We start from the raw sequence: 18,510 nt of genomic DNA, 5'->3' as shown, positions 1-18,510 counted from the left end.
AGCATTTACAGTCAGCCAGCTCCAGTCAGGCTCGGATTTAAGAAGTCCAAGGTTCCCCAAACGCACCTCAGAAAACACCCAAAAAGTTTTTTCTCATTATTTAGATGTTTGTTTTTTAATTTAGTTAACTTCTGAATATTTTCTGCACTTTTTTGCTGGACAGTAATTACACCTTTACTCCAATTAATTAATATAATTTAAGGTATTTGTTCTGTACTTGAGTATTTACATTTTACACTACTTTTACTTCAATATTAAATATTAAATATTGATGTTTTTTTACTCTGCTGACACCTTAGTTTATTTTTCAGATTAAGACTTTATGTAAAGAAAACAATCATTTTAGAAAATAGTTATAATAATATATTTATATTGCACCTTTCATACAAGAAATGCAGCACAAAGTTCTTTACAACAAGGGAATTATATGTAAGTGCTTCAAATGTCAATAGAACAGACATAAAACAGGCCAACAAGGCAAGTCAGTATAAGATGACATTTTCATACAATAACAAAAATGAAAATAGAGTACATAGAAGACATCATAGCTTGATATCAGCAAAGCAATACATCTTAAAATCATTTAATCATAAAAGTATAAAATACAACACATCATTAAAGTATAAACCAGTGGTTCTCAACACTTGTTTTTAAGTTGTTAAGGTGATATCCCATCTAAACTTCCCAGATGGTTTCATTAAAAAATACTTGTAAGAACGGCTCACAGCCAAAAAAATAAGCAAATTCTTTCACAACATACTTTACAGAAAAATCAAAGATTTCAGAAAAGTAAAAGGAGGACATAATTTTGTGTATCATTTATTTATTTTATTTTTATTTTATTATTTTTTATTATATTTTACTTTATTTTATGTTTGTATTTGATTTGATTTGATTTTACTTTATTTTATTTCATTTTATTACTATTTTTTATTATATTTTACTTTATTTAATTTTATTTTTGTATTTGATTTTATTTCATTTTACTTTACTTGATATTATTTCATTATTATTTTTCATTATATTTTACTTTATTTTATTTTATTTTGTTATTTTTGTATTTTATTTTATTTTATTTATAAGGACAATGCACATAATTTTCACCTGCAGTCCTTTAGCAAGATGTTCTGAAACCAATAAAACAACATTAAGACATTTTTTTTTACACATGTATATATTAATATATATATATGTGTGTGTATAGATAGATAGATAGATAGATAGATAGAATTTTTATAGTTATATATTATGACTCTTTGGAGGGGGCTCAACCCTAAGGTTGGACTAACTGTACAAAAGTATCTCTACTGTGACCAGATAAATGTTGCTTACATAGTCATGCATCACAGTCTGTTGATGTAATGTCTAATATATCAGCCACAGGGTAAGTTTTCTACAGAATGAGTACTTTTACTTGGATACTTTAAGCACAATTTGCTAATAATACTTCTGTACGTTTACTTTAATGGCATTTCCCTTGTAATAGAGTACTTTCACATTAATGTACTGGACCTAACACTGATTTTATTTCCCTACATTGGAGTCTAAATGCTGCCTGCTCCACACTGCCAGGAATAAACAGATGGAGTCATTTATTTACTTATTTATTGGCCTTAAAGTATGTAAATATTGTGAGTATAAAACATATGAATCATCCTGTAAAATCCCCTCAAAATGTATGTTTTTACTCAGAGTCCAAGGTTCCTACCAAGCCTTATCTCCAGTAAGAAGTGAAAGAGGTTTGGCAATCTGCACTTTGAAATGTCAGCTTTAAAACCAACAGGTAAATGATGTAATGTGTCAAAAGGATCAGTCGTACAAACACCAGCAGGGACGCAAGACAAATTCTGTTTATTGGTCATTTCAACTAGAACTGTTTGTCTCTGTAGCAGTTATTTGTTCTACTACTGCGGCTCTGAAGTACATCTTTCTCATCATAATAAAAAGGGAAGCATGTCATTCTCTCTGCCTCTCTAAATTTGATTTAGCAGATCCACTCATGCTTCCCACCACACACGCGCACACACACACGCACTCATATTGCATGGAAAATTAAATATTATCCAACAATAACAGCGTCCAGCAGAGGCCCTGTGTGGCACTGTGCAGCAGCTGTGTGAGACAGAACAGATACATTATGCAAACGCACACAAGAGACATCCAAACAAGTCTCCACGCTTCAACCAGAGCCGTGTTACACATTCACCACGACTGTGTTTACAGATAAGATTCAAATATCAGTGACAGTGGCCAGTGCAGCATGTTTGCACAGCGTCTGTTTGGACACATTATGTATTTGTGGCGCTCTAGTGAGTATCATTATTTTCTGTCTCTTGAAATTAAAGCATCTTATCATCATCCCCATATCAACTTGTTTCTACCAGCTGTGTGCGCAGCTTTGCTTTCTATGTCCCCTTCCCCATCTCTGTCTCTGGCTCTGTGTCCATCATGTTTATTTGGAAGCTATGGCTTGTGTAAACCAAAGGCTTGTACACAGTGTGTTGGAGCTCGGCCTGTGCTGACAGACCTCTGGAGGAGAGACAGACATCGGCCCCCTGAAAACAAAAACTGGACCAAAGGACACAGCTGACACAGAGTCACAGCGTCACAGGGGCAAAGAAAGAACTTTGGTGCTCTGATTTACAAAATGGACGCAGTCACTGTCGGCGTTTTACATCTAAATGTATCTGTCATTAGTTCAAGGTCCAAACAGTTGAATACATTTAGCAACATACTTGCTTTGGACATGTTGTTCAGGTAGTTTTCTGTCTCTGTCAGGTAGCTGTCCATTAGTCACTCACTCTACAGCAAAAAAACCCACTTCAAAATAAAAGCTCTGTGCTGGAAATTTACTGTGCTTCAAAATAAAGTGGAGCCCTTTTTAAATAGGAATTGTGCAAATTTGCAGGAAAGCCCAATCAGTCTTCTTTCAGCATTGGCAGTATAAAAACAAAATCGGGGAGTGCAGCAAAATGCCGCCTACCTACTTTTGTTTATACAGAATGCGCCTTTTTCGGGGCAATGGGGGGCGTGAGCAAGTAACAAAACGTGTAGCTCAGCGTGTGACGTAAACAGTGACGTGGGAGGGAAGCCGCGGCTGGTCAGTCCTTCGGTGATTCTCTCGTAAGTTGGCCCATCCTTCACTGTCCCCGTCATCTGATGGTTAATGGCCTCTTCGTTTGCGAGGACAAGGAGGGCGCGCAATTCCTTGTCTCCCCAGTTGCTCATCTTTACAGTGTCTGTCAGGTTTGTGTTTCCCTCTTGCTACTAGCTGCTCATTCCTGCTATCAGCTGTTTCCTGTTTATCCACTGCCAGTATCTCACACGTGCGGCATCATCAACAGCTCCTCCCACAAGTCATCAGCAGCCCCTCCCGTGGCGGAAGGCCGCCTCGGTCTGTTTAAACCAAAAAGGTTTTGCCAATATGTCTACCCTACGAAGCAGAAAATTTGGCACCTCGATCAACTCGCCAATCTGGCTCTGTGTGTCTAAATGCTCGCAGCTTGCCGGCAAAGTAGGCTAACAAACCAAAAATCTGGCAGTGTAAAAGGGGCTTTTCTTTTTACGAACTTGGCGTGATAGCAAGTCATTGCAGTGCATTCAAAATGGACCCACAACCTACTTTTGGTGCGCGTCCCACCAGTTGGGAACCACTGCTCTAAGGAATCAGGGTTTCTCCGGCACTTACGGCTGAATTTCTCCTTAGCTGAGGGACTTACACAGCTGCACAGAATCCCTTCATAGGTTTCCCTAGTTAAGGAAAAACATTATCTAATTTACTGCGCTGAAAGATTTTACAGCGGGAAAAGTTTCCATGGAGATTGTTTGTTTGCTTGGACTCACGTTTGTGACGCCTGTATCGTCTCACAGAGTTGGCTTATAGTTAGATGGTGAAAAAATGGCAGAAGAATAGAAGACAAGAAAACCATACTGGTCAGAGATGGAGAAGATAAAGTAAATCTCAAATACCAGAAAACAACTGTAAGAAGAAACTGTAAATTGCAATTGATTCAGTCAAATGTGAAGTGTAGAATCAAAAGTGCATCCATCAGGCTCTCGTGGTTGCAGAACACTCTTCTCAGGGTGTGTTAGTGTTTTCATTTACCATCGAAAACTCTATCATATTGCAGTTAAGACAGAGTCAGAGGTACCTTAAGTATTTTTTTTAACCTTGCTGTGGTTGCTAAGGTCTTTTGTGCAACGGTTGAGGGATTCCTTTAGTATAAGACCAGGACAAGGAGAAAACCATAAATACTTAAGTGAACATTTTAAGGAAACCTTAAGCAGAAGACTTAAGGGTGTTTTGTTCAACCAGTTTTATTTTGAGGAAACCTTAATGGGGACATAAATCTTAACTTAAGGTATTCAGATATTCAGTTTTGCAGATAAGTTGCACTTCTGACTCCAAGCATCCAAGATGGCGACGACCAGAATGTCAAACTCGAGGCTTTAAAACAGGAGCCCACAAACTTATTGCATCCTTTTTTTTGCTTTCTTTCCTCTCATTATATTTGTGCCAACTAGCTGATAGTGTTACTACTCCACATCCGTCTTTTGTTCTGTGAGATCCTCGCACAGGATGAGCAGCTGTCTGCAGGGCCTGTCTCTGCCTTCATGTTGTTATCCACTGAATAATTTGCGTAGCTCGCAGTCCCACTCCGACATGCTCAGACTTACACCTGAAACTGTAATGAAACTAATACACGCACACAGAAACAGTGACTCACACCACCAAATTACACGCTCAGCACTTCAGATCACCAACGGTTTCCTTCTCATCCCACACCTGCCAACAGTCATTATTGTGTGAATGTTAAGTTTTGATACTCATATCAGAGACACATGCAAAGACAGGCCATTCAGAAAATAATTAATATGGAGTTCTCAAAAGCTGAAATGCCTGCGGTCTAACTTCAGTTGGTAACTTTTAGTAACACTGCCCAAACCAGTTATATGCACCTTTTATGCCCCAACTGTGGACGGCCCTTTGGCACGAGCCAAACTCCACCACTGACACAAATCAACTTCATAAGACATCTTTAAAGACTCAGATCCATATGGCATTTATGAACGACAAAACAAGCAAACATGACAACAAACATCAGGCCTCCCTTCTTTGCTGCTGGCACAGGAGCTCTTCAGCACCTCCTCCATGCCAGGTGCACTGCGCCTCTTTAAGCAATGCAGCACACCTGGGCAGATCTACACTGGAGGGAACGGGACAGCAGCACAGAGCACACACACAGCCGTAACACAACTGATGTGATACATGGCCAATACATGCACATATATCAATAATTATTCACACATATTAAAACTATATGTGTCATATGTTGCAGAAGTATCTGTCTTATTCAAATGTTAGATTAATGCGTACATGTATGTTGTTTAATTCACAGTGCAACATACGCCCCTATGTTCACCATAACGACTATTATGCATTTGATATGTGTGATTTTTGTTTATATCTGATATTGCTACAAAAATAGAGCTTTGCATTACTTTATATATGGTCGTACAACATGTGTTATAACAGCAGCCCACTGGAATAATTCAACCATGTACAATTTTACTTTAGTTTTGCAAAACACTTGAAAATTTAATAATAATAATTAATGATTATATATACTATTACATTGTGTTAAATATCATATAGATATATCTTATATATATCTTTATATCAACCCAGAGCAGCACAGAATGACTTGAATGACAAAATGTGCAACAATAATTTTTGCACTGACACAAAATGGACATGGAGCGGAATCAAAATAAAACTCTTTGTTCGGGAAGTCAGTGTCAGGGTGTTTGTGATTATCTTAATTAAAGTGATGATTATCTACAGTGCGTCTCTTTCACTTTAGACAGAACAGAACAAGAGAGAGAGTGTACAACAGGCTACAGTTTTGTCAGTTCATATTAACAGTATATTTAGATCACCACATATAGCCTACATTGTTGAGCCGCACAGTGTTATAGTTTATACTTAGGAAATGAAAGAAAGCTGAGATATTTGAATAAAGATTATTTTTAATGAACTGGTAAATCGCTTTTGGGGCAGCTTTACAAATTGTGTGGTACAATCAAGATAAAACATTGATACTTAATTATAGGCTGGAGTCAAGAGGAGATGGGAGCTGGTCAGTATTATCAGCGATATGTAATAGTAATAATAATAATAATAATAACTTTATTTGTAGAGCATTTTTCGAACTGAATGTGCTTTCCAATGTGCAGACAATACAAAACAAAAGTTATACTAATAAAACACAAGCATATACATACGCCTACACCATACATACGACATATCCACTTAAACACATATATACCTGCAAGCATGCATACATAAACACATGGCTGCAAATACACACACTCCCACACACACAATTAATCTATAAACTGTCAGGAAAGGCCAATCTGCAGGAGTAAGTTTTTAGATTTAAAGACGAGATTTAAAGACATGAACAGAGTCAGCTGATCTGATGCTCAGTGGGAGGCTGTTCCAAAGATGGGGAGCAAAAACTGAAAAGGCTCGATCACCCTTTGTCTTTAACCTGGACTCTGGGACAGTTAGAAGACCCAGACGAGCAGACCTGAGGGGCTTGTTTGGACGGTACGGTGTGAGGGGCTCAGTTATATACTCCGGTGCCAGATCGCTGAGAGCCTTGTATGTAATTTAAAGATTTTAAAAACTGATTCTCAAAGAGACTGGAAGCCAATGCAGGGAAGCCAAAATAAAATGTAGAATAAATACACTATATTATTTAACATACCTGTAAAGGTACACTGTGTATCTTGCTCATTTGTTTCAGATGTTGTTTGCACCTATTGACAGCAGGGGGCGGTGTTACACCAAATCATGAATAATTACTGTACAGAGGAGTGTTTGAAGAAGAGTCGTGTTTGCTTCCTGTTTCTCTGTGTCTCTCCTGAGACTTGTTAAAAAAACAAAAAAAGCATTTAGTCATATTATATATGACTAAATTTGTATTTATTATCATGAGGATTCTGTTTGACAAAACGGTTCTGTTTCTTTAAAGGCACAGCACGCTGCGTCCTCTGCGCATGCGCAGTAAGGGGGAGCAACAGCCCCTATGACAAACAACAACAATCACTACAGCAGGGCTGGAAAAAGAGAGATGGCTCCTTGAAGCTCAACACTTCTGGCCCTTCACAGTACCGATCCCAGCCCAGCTGCTGCTATTTCCACCGGAGCTTTATATGTCGATGGTGCCGAGCCCATGAACCTGGCCAGTCAAAGCGGGGATGCTGGCGGAAGCCAGCTCCTCTTCGCCAACTTCAACCAGGACAACACGTAAGACAGGGCCGGGGACAGAGGCTGGGGATCCGATGGCCTCTGCTGTCAAGCTAGCTTAGCTGACGTTATCTAGCTCAGTGTGGACATGTCTGGGCGCTTCACGGGCTGACAGGGCTGAATGTGAAACAGTCTGGATGTGGTTTCTCACAGTAGAAATAACCACTAATATAAGCTAGGTGTAGCTAGCTACGTGGAGTGTCCAGTCGAGGCTGGGCTACGTGTTATTTCACCCGTCACGAGCTTAGCTCTAGCTAACATGATGCTGTGTGGTGATGCTAACTTTAGCCACAATACACATGTAGGTTAGGTGTCATGTAACTTAGTGGGAGGCTGTGGTGACGATTGTTATGATACATATCTGGGATTATAAAATGTATAGAATAGCTGAGTTTATTTGGTTATGTATATTTTTAGCGCAAGTGCTGAGTGGGTGTTATTTATCAGGACTGGCGCTACAGTTAAAGGCTGCTTTATGATGCTGCAACACACACAAACTGGGTCACCGTATTTCACAGACGTCAATAAGACATGCAGCTGTGTGTGATATTGGAGAAGTAGTACACTGTATGTAGTGGGCACTGCTTTAGACCGCAGAGGCCTGGTGTTATTGCAAAACTGCTCCAGCCGTGTGACCACTGTCAAAATCTGACCAGTACATCCAGTAGGTAGTGGTCAGATCCTCCAATATCCAGTGTGTGTATGGGTGTATTAGCCTGCAGATGCAGTGATTGTTCATGTCTGCTGTTGTGTCTATTTCCATAGGTCCTTAGCTGTTGGCACCAAATCAGGATACAAGTTTTTCTCCCTGTCCTCTGTGGACAAATTGGAGCAGATATATGAATGTAGTAAGTATCGTCTAAGCTCTGTTTCCTTGTGACTACAATCTCATTAATCAGGGACCAGACTGAGAACAAAATATATATATTTTTGCGCACTCATTTTGTGTTTAATGCACGCTGTGTAGACACAATCACCATTAGAGCACTGCTGTAACTTTAAATATTAATAAAGATTGTCAGCACTTTTCCCACACCCATATCTTAAAGCATCAAGGTCGCTCCTCATTAGTGGATTTCCATAATTTATAATATGATCTCTGCAGCAGTCTTATGTTGTATGTGAACCACCCATGTATGGTAAGCTAACATGTACCTCTTGATAATCCTGTTGAATTTGAATAGCCAATGCAAAGCAGGTAGTAGGAGATAAGTGGGTAGGATCAGTAAGTGCTCTCATCTATAATTCACAAACCCATATTTTGCTGGATATGTTTACTGAACATGAATAATGTGTTTAAAGTTTTGCAGATGTGTTCAGGAACAGGGAAACCTCTGTGACTCAGCGTACTGCCCAAATGTGGCTGATATGTGATGTTTTAATCTGCACCATTTCACTCACTTTTAATTTGTGAGGGTCACAGAGAGGCAGCTAATAAAAGATGACAGGAGTGAACGTTGTCAAGTGTTGATTGGTGTGTCTATGTGTGTGTGTCTGCAGCGGACACGGAAGATGTGTGCATAGTGGAGCGTCTGTTCTCCAGCAGCCTGGTGGCCATCGTCAGCCTGAAGGCCCCCAGGAAGCTCAAAGTCTGTCACTTCAAGAAGGGAACTGAGATCTGCAACTACTCCTATTCCAACACCATACTGGCTGTCAAACTCAACAGACAGGTAGGAAGACAAGGGCAGAGAAAGACCTGTCTGTCAGATGATCTGTCTCACACATTTTCTCCTGAAACAGTCACATGTTCATTGAAGAACAGATGGTGTGTTTATCTTATGCAAATGTCATACCTGGCTGTGTATTGTTTGATACCGGTACGGATACCATGACGTAGATACTGGTCCCTGAACTGCACTTTCTGAATACTAATTTTCTAAAATCCATTTTAACAAAAAGAAAATTACATATTACAGTTCAAATATGTGCAGCACATTATCACAATATCAGCATTTGCCGCCACATTTGAATTGTTTTGGAGCTGTATTTTCCCTCTCCTTCTTGGCATAGCGACTCTGAGCACAGATGGAGCAGCAGAGCACCAAGCACAGTGAAAATTAAACTTTCACAGTGTTAATTCATACAGCTTTAGTGTTGCCTATCATTTTTCCAAACTACTTCAAATGAAACCGACTGGAAACGGCGTACCCCACAGCCCAGTGCTGGGTCTAACCAGAGAATGTCTTGGAGTGTGATGATCATACACTTTGTTTCTCAGTTTTCCATCCGACTGTGGCTGAAGAAATCAGTAAAACTCATTAAGATACTCGCCTGCGCTACGTTCACGGACTCGCAAGAACCTCTGAATTCAGAGAGGGAACACGGAATTATCACAAAGGGACACACACACAATGGAAAGTCTACCAATTTGGCCTGGTCGCCAGACGTCGCCACACATAGAATATATTTCTGTAGGACATGCAAAAATCGCAAGTTTTATTTGTCTGCTCCTTGGCATTTTTACACAGTCAAAGCAGTTTCATTTACCAAAATTTGGTTTACTCAAGTTGCCTCTTTCAACTTTTTAATTTTAGGTTTCGACACCCTGACATTTTAGCGCTCAAAGCTGTTTCTCAACATAAAAAAATAAAGAGTTTATCACAACTTGAAGCTGTCTGTCAGCATAATATCAACATGGCTCCCACTTTAAGTCACCGCACCTGTTACTGTGACTTTAACTTTAGTAAACAATCATATAAGAGTTAGCTCGATGAATGAGTTTGCTAAATGTTACTTGCTAAAACTCTCAGACATCATAACTCCATCCTCAGTAATCTGGGATGAGTGGGAATTTGGTGGTGGAGATTTTGAAGGAGGCTCCGTAGTGTCAGGTGGACTTGAACGCTGAGAGGACGATGGCTGTGATCTGTCCTTTTTCTTGTCAAACATGGAGCAACTTTCTGCTCTTAAATTTGTTTCATGTGCGTTTCATCTAATTCGTCCTGTTGCCAGTCTTGGCAATAATGTAATTTATTCTTATATTATTTTGCACACTATTGGCACCAACCCTGATAAAATGGAGCCACACTTTTGATCTCTTCTTAGGTGATTGTCACACACATGCGGGTCCTGTCTCTGGTCATAACGTAGGGTTTTTCCTGCCCGCCTCTACACTGTGTAACGTTAGACAGCCGATCACCAGCTTTATTCGACCTTGGCACAGGCATGCTGGATGCTTACTGGCTCACTGACGCTGATGAGATTTACTCCTTAGGTATCGAGATTTGGTTCAGAATGACGCAGCATTTTTCAATCCTTGGTAGTGTTGAATTTATTCGGTCGGTGCCATAAAAGTATCAGAATTCAGCCCTGTACTATAACTGGCCAATGTATCAGCACAGCAAAATGTCTGACCAGTGTTTGCAGTTGATGGTTATGTCATTGATGTTTTGTGGTTCCTCTGCAGAGGCTGATTGTGTGTCTGGAGGAGTCGCTTTACATTCACAACATCCGAGACATGAAAGTGCTGCACACTATCAGAGAAACTCCACCCAACCCGTCAGGTGAGTCTGAAGAATGACGAGGAACACAATATGTATGTGTATGTGTAAAGTACAGTAGGTATAGTATATAGGTGTAGTAGAGTGCTCATAGGAGGAGGAGGAAGAAGGTTTTTCCTTTGCAGTATGCTGTGTGCTCAAACTGAAACCAGAGATGTGGCATTCCTCTGGTTTTTGGTGCTTTTAGTTTCTCTTTCATTTTCACAGTTGTATTTTTAGTTCACTCTTAGCTCCATTTTGTTTGCTGTTGCCCCAAAGGCTGAAAACTGTCACTGCGGTCTGAGTTACTCCTGTGATGTTTGTCTGTTTAATACACCCACTGAACACAAACCCACTCATGCTGTCAGAACCATTTTACACATTCAGATGACTGTAGTCTCACTATGTGCCTGAGTCACTCTTTCACTTTCTCTTATTGTCGAGTTCAGATGAAGGTGGCTTTGTTGGAGTCTGATGTATCATTGTGCCTTTGTTAATGAGTTTGTATTTGTGCTCATGTTCCTCCAGGATTGTGCGCCCTGTCCATCAGCAATGATAACTGTTATCTGGCCTACCCTGGCAGCGCCACGATAGGAGAAGTGCAAGTGTTTGACACAGTCAACCTGGTAAGTGAACGTGTCTTTCTTCAAGGCACTGTGTCCACCAAAGCATTTTTCTCCTCGCTGAAAACAGCAGGTGCTCACACTTGTGGTCTCGCAGACTTTGCAGGTGTGTTCCCGGGAAGTCTGTGAGTGCTTAGTGCTGTCCAAATCCACAATTGTTGTTGTTCAGCACTTGTACATGTTAAGATTTGACGGTTTGTCTTAACGTGGTATTCGTCCCTCCTCCACTGTGATTGAACGGCTGAAGTGACAGTGACGAGTGCAGCATTTTTCAGCTCTTGGTGCTCAGAATAAAAACACTAAATACACAGTGTTCAGTGTAGAATAGACATTTAGGGCCTCGTCATGCTGCTGGCGTTTGTAGCGTAGCGTAAATAAGTGGCACTCCCACTGCAAAGAATTACAAAGATGCATTTGCTATGATGGACATGAGCCCTAAAGGTGGACTCCGTCTGTGTTCTTGTCCATTATTTTCAAATGGAAACACTCACTTAGCTGTTAGCACAAAGCAGTGAAGGAGGTTAAAGTCTTGATAATAGTAATAACTTCAAGGACCACCTAAAAAATCAAAATCAGTTTAAGTGTACGCTATATTCAGAGTATTTTAACCCCTTTACCATGCTGTGTCCTCAGCTCGTATTTCCTGGTGTAGCTGAGGTGCGATTTCTTTATGCTTATTAAATTGTACAGTGTTTATTGTTTGTATTTCTAGAAAAGACCCGAAGCTGACATGAAATGTAAACTGTCCTGTGAGACTCTGTCCTTTGTGGTCTTACAGCCAGTGGTTCCAATTATCCGCCACAGCGTATACTCACTATTCTCTGAAGAAGAGCATCTCTAACTAGTGTCTGTATATGTGTCTTCCAGCGAGCAGCTAATATGATTCCAGCCCACGACAGCCCATTAGCGGCTCTGGCTTTCGATGCCAGTGGAACCAAACTGGCCACAGCCTCAGAGAAGGTAACACAGTCGATGTCTGTGCGGCTTATTTATGTGTGGTCTTGTTTCCTGCCTGGGCAAATACACATCACTGTTGTTGCTTCGCTTTAAGTGTTGTCATCCTCTGTGTATCTTTCACTTCCTCCCAGGGCACAGTCATCCGTGTCTTCTCCATCCCAGAGGGACAGAAGCTCTTTGAGTTTCGAAGAGGAGTCAAGAGGTAGATGTTTTGATGACGAGCATGATTTTGCACCTGTGTTTGTGCTTGTGTGGTCATATGTGCTGTGTATTTGTGTTCACCTGCGTCCCTTTCTTATCTCAGGTGTGTGAGCATCTGCTCATTGGCGTTCAGTATGGAGGGCCTGTACCTGTCGGCCTCCAGCAACACAGAGACGGTCCACATTTTCAAATTAGAGACGCAGAAGGAGAAGTATGTGTAAGTATCTTTCTGTTGCTGTCCTGTGATGTCAGATCACAACCATGGATCTAATATGGTGAGTGTTTGAGACAAATATGGTGAAGAGGAGTGTCTTTGATTCTCACAGTCTGTGTGTGTGTTTGTGTTTGTGTGTGTGTAGGCCAGCGGAGGAGCCCACCACATGGGGAGGCTACCTGGGCAAGGTTCTGATGGCGTCCACCACCTACCTGCCTTCTCAGGTTACGGAAATGTTCACCCAAGGGCGAGCCTTCGCCACTGTTCGCCTGCCCTTCTGTGGACATAAGAACATCTGCGCCTTAGCTGTGTGAGTATAACACACACACACACACACACACTCAAGTCCCAAGTTACTGTGGTGAAAATCAGGCATGTTGAGTCAAGTCAATAACTGCAATAATTCAAGCAAGACAAGTCATGAAATTCTGATGATGTGGTCAAACATAAGCTTTCTAGCTAACGTTTAACCAGCCGGGAAGCTAATAAGTTAGCAAACAAGACACATTCACATACCGTTCTCTGTGGGTTTTATGGAGTTAGATGTTGTGTGTGCTGAGGCCGTCATCCTCTGCTGGAAAACGGGGGATTGCCCCCACTGGGTTGGGAGTGACTTAATGCCCCAAGTATCTTGGGGTCTTGTTCACGAGTAAGGGCAGAATGAAGCGTGAGATGGATTGGCAGTTTGGTGCGGCATCTGCAGTGGTGCCGTGGTGAAGAGGGAGCTGAGCTGGAAGGCAAAGCTTTTGATTTCTAGTCCATCTACGTCCCAGCCCTCACCTATGGTCATGAGCTCTGGGTAGTGACTGAAAGAATGAGGTCGCAGATACAAGTGGCTGAAATGAGTTTCCTCCGTGGGGTGTCTGGGCTCAGCCTTAGAGATAGGGTGAGGAGCTCAGACATCCGGAGGGAGCTCGGAGTAGAGCCGCTGCTCCTTGTCGAAAGGGGTCAGTTGAGGTGTTTGAGGGATCTGATCAGGATCCTCCTGGGCGCCTCCCGTTAGAGGTGTTGAGGGCACGTCCCACTGGTAGGAGGCCCCGGGGAAGACCCAGAACACGCTGGAGGGATTACATATCTCATCTGGCCTGGGAACACCTCAGGATCCCCCAGGAGGAGCTGGAAAGTGTTGCTGGGGAGAGGGAGGTCTGGGGTGCTTTGCTCAGCCTGCTGTCTCCGTGACCTGGCTTTGGATAAGCGGATGAAAATGGATGGATGTTGTGGCAGTTGTGTCACTGACTTTTGAGCTGCATACTGGTCTTCTCTCAATATAATCATTAAACCCAAATTTTCTTATTAATTTTCTTATTTATTATTAGCCTTGTCCATGGTAGCTGCCTCATGTGTTGACCACTGCCTCCTAGTAGGTTGCCAGGTTTGCATGTTCAAAAAAGTAAATGTGACTTCACAATATTTAGAAAAATGCAGATATTTAATTAAAAAAATTCAGGTCCTTTTGAGTCATCTGTCTCAAGTTCTAAGTGAAGTCTCAAGTCATGAATACCAAGTCAAAGTCAAGTCTTTTAACACTGTTAGTCAAGCAACTCTCAAGTCCTCAGTTTGCAGTTTAAGTCTAACTTGAGTCAAGGTCATGTGACTTGAGTCCCCCACCTCTGCGTATATGCATCATACAGCACTGTTCTTGTGTGGGGCTGTTTTGTTTTTGGGCCCTTCCTTTGAAAGGCGAAGTGAAAGTGGAATTAGAAGTGATGTGCATGGCTCACAGCCAGATTAACATGCACAGACAGGTCCTACGAATCTGTGGTGTGCCTTTTATTCCATCTTCATTAATTGTTATAAAACAACATCAGTCAAATCAATCATCTGTGATGTTTAAAATTCAGCTGATGATGTTTACTGATGCAGTCTTGTTACTGCTGCTCGTTTTAACCACCAGTTTTGCTGCTTCTGTGAAGTATGACTCATTAAATCTCCTGTGGTTTATCTGAGAAGAAGTTTCTCAACACTTTAAAGCAGTTGATTTTTAATGAACCGCATGTTTTGGCTCGACTTGACTCAACTTTCTTTTGGTACCAGGGTCTTTTCGTTCTCTGCTGCTGATAGTACCCCCTCAGTGTAGGCAGGATTCTCAGCTTATCGCCATAGCGACGCCAAAAGAGAGTGAGTCGAGTTGAGCAGCGCTGTGCCGTGGTGTGGTCAAACATAGTTTCAGCTGTTACATAACAACATGCGAGCCATGGTAGAGAAGATTGGTGCTGAGTAAATGAGAAGGACGTTTGTGAATCTTTGTTTTTGATGTTTTAAAATCAGGATTCAGAAGATTCCCAGGTTGCTGGTGGCGGCGGCTGATGGTTACCTGTATCTGTACAACCTGGATCCACAAGAGGGAGGGGAGTGCACACTTATGAAGCAGCACAGGTAACACACACAGTAAATACATGGTCACAGGTCACTGAAGACTATAATCTGACGTTTTACAGCCTGAAGTTTGAGAGTGTTACTGAGAGTTTCTGATACTGGATCTCCTCAGGTTAGACGGCAGTGCTGAGCCAGCCAATGAGATCCTTGAGCAGGGGTCACATGACCGCCCACTTGTGGCCCAAACCTACAGTGCTGCTGTCACTAAAGGTATGTCACACATCATTTTACTTACATTTCCTGCTATTTTTCTTATGATTTCCCTGTGAGTTTGGTGTAAAGGACTCTTTTACTCTATTGACTTCGACTACTTCTCCTGTATTTTGAATTCTGTGCTTCACTTTTGACACATTTATAAGATGTTGGAGTGTTTTTGTGTCATCATGTTTAACTAGAAGTTCAGTGATAAATTAAAGATGTACAAAGAGAGTTTGATACAGAGTCGGAGGTGGGGCAGTGGCAAATTTCAATATGAAATGAATTACTTTGCGGGGGGTTGTGACGTTTATAAATATGTATCCACTTTAGTAAAGTTTTATTTTTTAAACTTAAAGTCTTTTTGTCAGTAATAACATTATTGATATGGTCTCACTGTGTTTAACGACCTTGGTGCTGTCTTGTCCTTGTCTTAGTCATGGAAAAACAGATTGTTGACAAATATATTCAGTCATAGTTTTTGTTAATGAAATGAACACTGGTGAGTTACAGGGCTGGGCGACTATTTACGAGCCAGATATAGATTGAGATATCACAGTTTATATCGATGTAGGGTCACGTTACATAACGCTGTTCCTCCGAAAAGCCACACCAGTGTGCATCTGTAGTTCTCCAGCAACACTCACAGAGACACAGAGCTGCTGCTCTGCTTAATCAGTCTGTTCATTAGTCTACAGTAAGACATTGGTCTGTGTGTTGCACAAGCTACGCTAGATCAGTCTGTGAGATGAATGGAGTTACCGCAGCACACATGTAGTACAGCGCTGCGCTGCATGTGTGGGAGACAGAGCTGCTTGATTGTGGCATTTGTTGCCAGTTTGTGTGTGAGGTGGATCATAGTGCATCACTGTTCTTCTTGGTAGTTGTAGTCTGATGTGTGACATGGAGACAGCGCCTGGATGCAGGCAACAGATGTGTTTAAAAAATGCAGCGACAACTGCAGTTTGAAAGGCCGACAGATGGAAAATGGCTTTCTCACTCCACCCACAGAGATTTTTAATTGTTCCAAACCTACTTGAAACTTAAATAGTCATGTTGTAGTTCAGTGTCCTGTGCTGCAAACCTTTAAACCTCTGTAGCTCCGGTGCTGTGTGCAAAAAGTTAACGTACAGCCCTGCTGTGTATTTTAAATATTTTCATTTACACGTTGTGCAGCTGTATATTATCAAACAGCTGTCTTTGCATTTTAATTGAGCATTAATTGTAATTTAAATTTATCGCCCAGCCACAGTTTGTCACAGAAGTCATGTACAAATTTGTTTCAGTGTTTGACCTCTTGTTTCCCAGGTTACTGTGAAGAGCAGGGCGCCGTGGGCGGAGCAGGGCTAGAGGACGACCTCAACGACTTGCGTTTAGAGGAGGAGAACGAGCAGCCACCACTCATCCTAGAAACTGACTGACTGACCTAACGGACGGCTGTACCCACCAATCAGAGGGCTCCTCTGGTGCTGCTATGAACATGTGACACAAGGGGGGCACGGGCAGGATCAAAGACAGGGGCGTTTTTAAACGCTCAGAGTGTTCATGGGCCTGTCTGTCAGTCTGTCTGTGCGTTTGTCTGTTCACATACATGTCGACCTTTCCTTCCTCCCTCCCTCCCTCCTTCCTTCCTTCCTTCCTTCCCTCCCTCCTTCCTCTCTCTTCCCTCAGTTTGCCTGCGCAGGCCAAACTGACGCTTTGCATGTACATGTGCCAACTGCTAAAAACATGCTCCGATGTGAATATCTGTGAGTGTGTGTGTGTTGGACGTTTGAGGAAAAAAAAAATGTAGCTGTGTCTGGGCTGAAGACACACATAAGTAAGCACTGTGTAAACTGAAAGTGATTGTGTAAGTGCCTCTCTGCCCCAGTGTCACGGTTTCTTGTGTCTGAGAGGGAGGATCTCTTTGCATTGGCTCAATAAAATCTATTTTCAGTTGTCGGATCTTAATCGAGAGTGTGTGTACTGTCTTTTCTGACTCACATAGTCACACACTGTCCTGCTGGGAGTGTGTTAGCACTCATCTGGCTCCAGTTGACCCTCCAAAGAATGATTTAGAAGCCTTTGGCATGAGGCAGAGGTGTTTGCGTTGAGGAGTGTGTGTTTGTGCGCTTGTCGTGAGGCCGCGTGTGTGTGTGTGTGTGTGTGTGTGTGTGTGTGTGTGTGTGTGTGTGTGTGTGTGTGTGTGTGTGTGTGCGCGCTGGGCATGTACATTAGCAAAAACACTGAGTGATTAGCCTCCACTTGTCCCCCCCCCCCCTCACTTTTACCTCATCCACACAGAGGCTCAGTGGACCCTCCCGCCCTCTCCCCCCTCCTCAGGCCTGCAGTCATTGGTTGGTTTTAAACTGATATTAATGATCTTTTTTTAAATCTACATAACCAATCATAACCAACGATGTGTCATGCGTAAGAAAACATGCATGGTGTTGTTGATGTGGTACTTTGTCCATACATTGAAGACATGTGGGCGCTGAGGATCAGTTTGAAGTCAGTCAGCAGATCAGTTGAGAAAGGCAGGAGCTCTTCACCCTACTGTATCTCTACTCTGTACATTACTAGATATCATATTGTCAGGTTATGACCGTGGCTTGAAGATTTGACACTCTCTGGGACAGTCGAGTGAACTGTGGATTATAATTTGATTGATCTGGAGCTCAGCCTCATCGACTGGTCCAGGATGCTGCATGAATCCCACATTAATCCTTTGGTGTGTGAGGCCGCTAAACGAGGATTAGCCACGGGATTGTCGAGCATTTTCTAATGATTTTGTATAAAATGTGAAACGTTCATCTGAAACTAAAATGAAAATAAATTCCATGTTGATGTATGAGATAGGTGCCTTTTGTCCTTGTGATGGTGACGTGCTAATTTACACTCATTAAGAGAGAACAATTAAAGTTGTATTAGTGGGCATCACAGCTACTATAACTACAAAACATACTTTTGCTTCATCTGATTTTATTTTGCAGTAATTTCATGGAATAGGTGAACACTTTTTAACCTGCATTAATTAATTTTAGCCACCTGAGGGCAGCGTAACAAGCTGTGAACACAACACTAACATATTAACCATTAAAGTTGTTGTTAGCAAACTGTGGAGAATAAATCTGTAAAAGAATAAATTAAGTGTGGAAATATAAAGAGATC

At 41.7% G+C, this 18,510-nt stretch overlaps 1 protein-coding gene across 1 annotated transcript; it reads left to right on the top strand.

Annotated features, from left to right (window-relative positions):
• Window positions 1–7,063: 7,063 nt before the first annotated feature.
• wipi2 (WD repeat domain, phosphoinositide interacting 2) lies at window positions 7,064–18,195 on the top strand. The gene is made up of 12 exons (XM_049560755.1): window positions 7,064–7,315; window positions 8,081–8,163; window positions 8,816–8,985; window positions 10,722–10,818; window positions 11,323–11,420; window positions 12,285–12,377; window positions 12,506–12,576; window positions 12,679–12,792; window positions 12,935–13,099; window positions 15,058–15,165; window positions 15,278–15,375; window positions 16,669–18,195. The coding sequence occupies exons 1-12, from the start codon at window positions 7,242–7,244 to the stop codon at window positions 16,779–16,781; spliced, it is 1,284 nt and encodes a 427-aa protein (XP_049416712.1). The 5' UTR covers window positions 7,064–7,241; the 3' UTR covers window positions 16,782–18,195.
• Window positions 18,196–18,510: the final 315 nt, after the last annotated feature.

The sequence above is a fragment of the Epinephelus fuscoguttatus genome, linkage group LG19 (assembly GCF_011397635.1).
Source record: "Epinephelus fuscoguttatus linkage group LG19, E.fuscoguttatus.final_Chr_v1".
NCBI classification, from domain to species: domain Eukaryota; kingdom Metazoa; phylum Chordata; class Actinopteri; order Perciformes; family Serranidae; genus Epinephelus; species Epinephelus fuscoguttatus.
Note: the sequence above shows the minus strand (reverse complement) of the source record. Positions and strands in the feature narration are given on the sequence as shown.